General features: G+C 37.9%; 1 protein-coding gene across 1 annotated transcript; it reads left to right on the top strand.

Annotated features, from left to right (window-relative positions):
* Window positions 1-528: 528 nt before the first annotated feature.
* OR2K2 (olfactory receptor family 2 subfamily K member 2) lies at window positions 529-1,551 on the top strand. The gene has a single exon (XM_017849965.1). It carries the CDS (start codon window positions 601-603, stop codon window positions 1,549-1,551), a length of 951 nt encoding a protein of 316 aa, XP_017705454.1. The 5' UTR covers window positions 529-600.
* The last annotated feature ends 1,541 nt before the right edge of the window (window positions 1,552-3,092 follow it).

Raw genomic sequence — 3,092 nt, 5'->3', positions numbered from 1 at the left:
CATCATATTGCCCAGGCTGGTCTAACTCCTGAGTTCAAGCAATCCACCCACCTCAGCCTCCCAAAGTGCTGTGATTACAGGCATGAGCCACTGTGCCCGGCCTAAAATTTATTTGTTTCTTTCAAAGTTCCTCCTCTTCTTTTAGTGAAGATCAATATTGCTTTTTATTGTACATTTGAGCTTTCTTTTCTCACTTATCTGCATTACTTTTCTGATTTGAGCTCAATAACTTCTTCAATGTACATTCATATTTTTCCTCATTCAGTCACTTTCAAATCTTTATTAAAGACCTACTGCGTGCTAAGGATAGGTTTAGGAGCTCAGATTCAAGTATTAAATATGTCTATTCTTTTTTTCAAATTTGCTGTTTTCTAAATTTTGTTGTGGAAGAATCAACTTATATAGATCAAACCTGCTTCCCCCCCCCTTACATCAATAAACACACTATCCTATGATTTCTTGTAGTAAAATTGCATTTATAATAATAGTGAAAATGTTTGAGAGTATTTCCTTACTTTATTCACACTTTATTTATTTCTTTATGTCCTCAGGTTAAATGAAGGGAATAATACTGGAATAAATATAGATGAAAGAAAGAAAATGGAAAGAGAAAACTTCACCATTTGGAGCATTTTTTTCTTGGAGGGATTTTCCCAGTACCCAAGGTTAGAGGTGGTTCTCCTCGTCTTCAGCCTTGTAATGTATCTGGCAACGCTCTTGGGCAACAGCACTCTTATTTTAATCACTATCCTAGATTCACGCCTTAAAACTCCTATGTACTTATTCCTTGGAAATCTCTCTTTCATGGATATTTGTTACACATCTGCCTCTATTCCTACTTTGCTGGTGAACTTGATGTCATCTCAGAAAACCATTATCTTTTCTGGGTGTGCTGTACAGATGTATCTGTCCCTTGCCATGGGCTCCACAGAGTGTGTACTCCTGGCCGTGATGGCATATGACCGTTATGTGGCCATTTGCAACCCGCTGAGATACTCCATCATCATGAACAGGTGCGTCTGTTCACAGATGGCCACGGTCTCCTGGGTGACAGGTTGCCTGACCGCCCTGCTGGAAACCAGTTTAGCCTTGCAGATACCCCTCTGTGGGAATCTCATCGATCACTTCACCTGCGAAATTCTGGCGGTGCTAAAGTTGGCTTGCACAAGTTCACTGCTTGTGAACACGATCATGCTGGTGGTCAGCATTCTCCTCTTGCCAATTCCAATGCTCTTAATTTGCATCTCTTACATCTTCATCCTTTCCACTATTCTGAGAATCAGCTCAGCAGAGGGAAGAAACAAGGCTTTTTCTACCTGTGGCGCCCATTTGACTGTGGTGATCTTGTATTATGGGGCTGCCCTCTGTATGTACCTAAAGCCTTCTTCATCAAAGGTACAAAAAACAGACAAAATCATCTCATTGCTTTATGGAGTGCTTACCCCTATGTTGAACCCCATAATTTACAGTTTAAGAAACAAGGAAGTCAAAGATGCTATGAAGAAACTGCTGGGCAAAATACCATTGCATCAAACACACGAACATCTCTGATTGGGTCCCTATGGTTTTACCAGAGATGTGCCCCAGGCAGAGCTCACCAGAGAAATTCTAGACAACATACAACCTCTTAGAACTCTGATCGGATCTTACCTCTATATAATTTCATAGTTATGAGATGCGTACACAGAGTGATTGCCTATTAACAATAGTAGGTTTCAGTTTGCATTTGTTAATATTTCCTTTTTGTGTTTTGCGGTTGTGAGGTTTTGAGTTATAGAGTCATCAAACATTTGCTCCAGAAGAAATCTTGTGTATCTTCTGTGCTTTAACCCTTTTTCAAATGAGGTGGGAGCATAAAGAAACAAATAAAGACTGGCCTTGATTGTGCAAGTGAGAAAACAGAATTTAAAAATATAAAAGACTAGCTCAACATCACACAACTGTAGAACTGGGACTACGACATCCTTCCGATTTCTTGGCCAGAGCTTGTTTTACCACATGGTGGTGGCTCTCTAATTACCCTTCATTATTCCAGACTCCTCATTAAAACTCCGTATCTCCCTGAGTAAGGCATTCAATGATGCCTACTTGATTTTTCCGCTTGCCAGCCTTGCTTTTCTAAGCACATAAATACTTGTGCAAATTGTATCTGCTTTTATGCCAGTATACTACCGATATACTAATTAAGTCTTTTTCATTCATGTTTTTCTTTTTTCTTCATTGGATGATTGACTTCACAGGGACAAGTATTCCTGTTATTTTGTACCTTTTCTGTTTAGAGCAGTCATTCAGTAAATTAACACATTTATCAGCTTTACACCAGTCACTTTGAGAAGAAAGTACCACTTGGGAAATTACAAAGAAGAAACAGGGCAATGAGGTATATTACTTTATAAATACTTAAACATTATAGAGACAATATTTATATTAGTTGTTTTAAATCTTTTATTTGCATACAAATATTGCTTGTTAACAATGCCTTCACTACCAGATATTCTGAGTCAGTGACTCTAGGGTGGTTTCTCAATAATCTGTAGTTATAGGTGGAGCCCCAAGAAATTCTGATATAGATTGTGTGGTGACCATACACTGGGAGACGTTATTTCCAGCAAAATTTATCTTTCAAAAGAAAAGTAGGGTTAGTTCTTGTTTCTCTCTTTTTCCTTTTTTATTTAATTTTTTCCTTCATTCTTTCTGCCTCCATGTGTACCTTCTTACTTGTCTATCTCTACTTCTAGAGTAGAGAAGGGAAGAGGGTTTTGACTGGAGGAATGTAAACTCACTGGACAAATTAAAAATATAAAATACTTTAAAAGTTTTAGTATTAGATGTTGACTTTTGGATTATTTAACTCTAGCATTAGGAGAAATACCTAATGTAGATGACAGGTTGATGGGTGCAGCAAACCACCATGGCACGTGTATACCTGGGTAACAAACCAGCATGTTCTGCACATGTATCCCAGAACTTAAAGTATAATAAAAAAAATAAAAATAAATACATTTAGGACTTCTGTTACATGTCCCTAGGTGTGTAACCCATACATAAAGAAACTCGAAATAACCACATAGCAAAATTCTGGAGAGGAGGCA

This window comes from Rhinopithecus bieti, unplaced genomic scaffold, assembly GCF_001698545.2.
Source record: "Rhinopithecus bieti isolate Rb0 unplaced genomic scaffold, ASM169854v2 scaffold_33336, whole genome shotgun sequence".
Classification (NCBI taxonomy): Eukaryota; Metazoa; Chordata; class Mammalia; order Primates; family Cercopithecidae; genus Rhinopithecus; species Rhinopithecus bieti.
The sequence above is the reverse complement of the archived record's forward strand: the minus strand, read 5'-3'. Positions and strand labels throughout refer to the sequence as shown.

Bases quoted from the DNA above. Each gene is read 5' to 3' on its own strand.
- OR2K2 (XM_017849965.1), top strand. From the start codon at position 601: ATGGAAAGAGAAAACTTCACCATTTGGAGCATTTTTTTCTTGGAGGGA.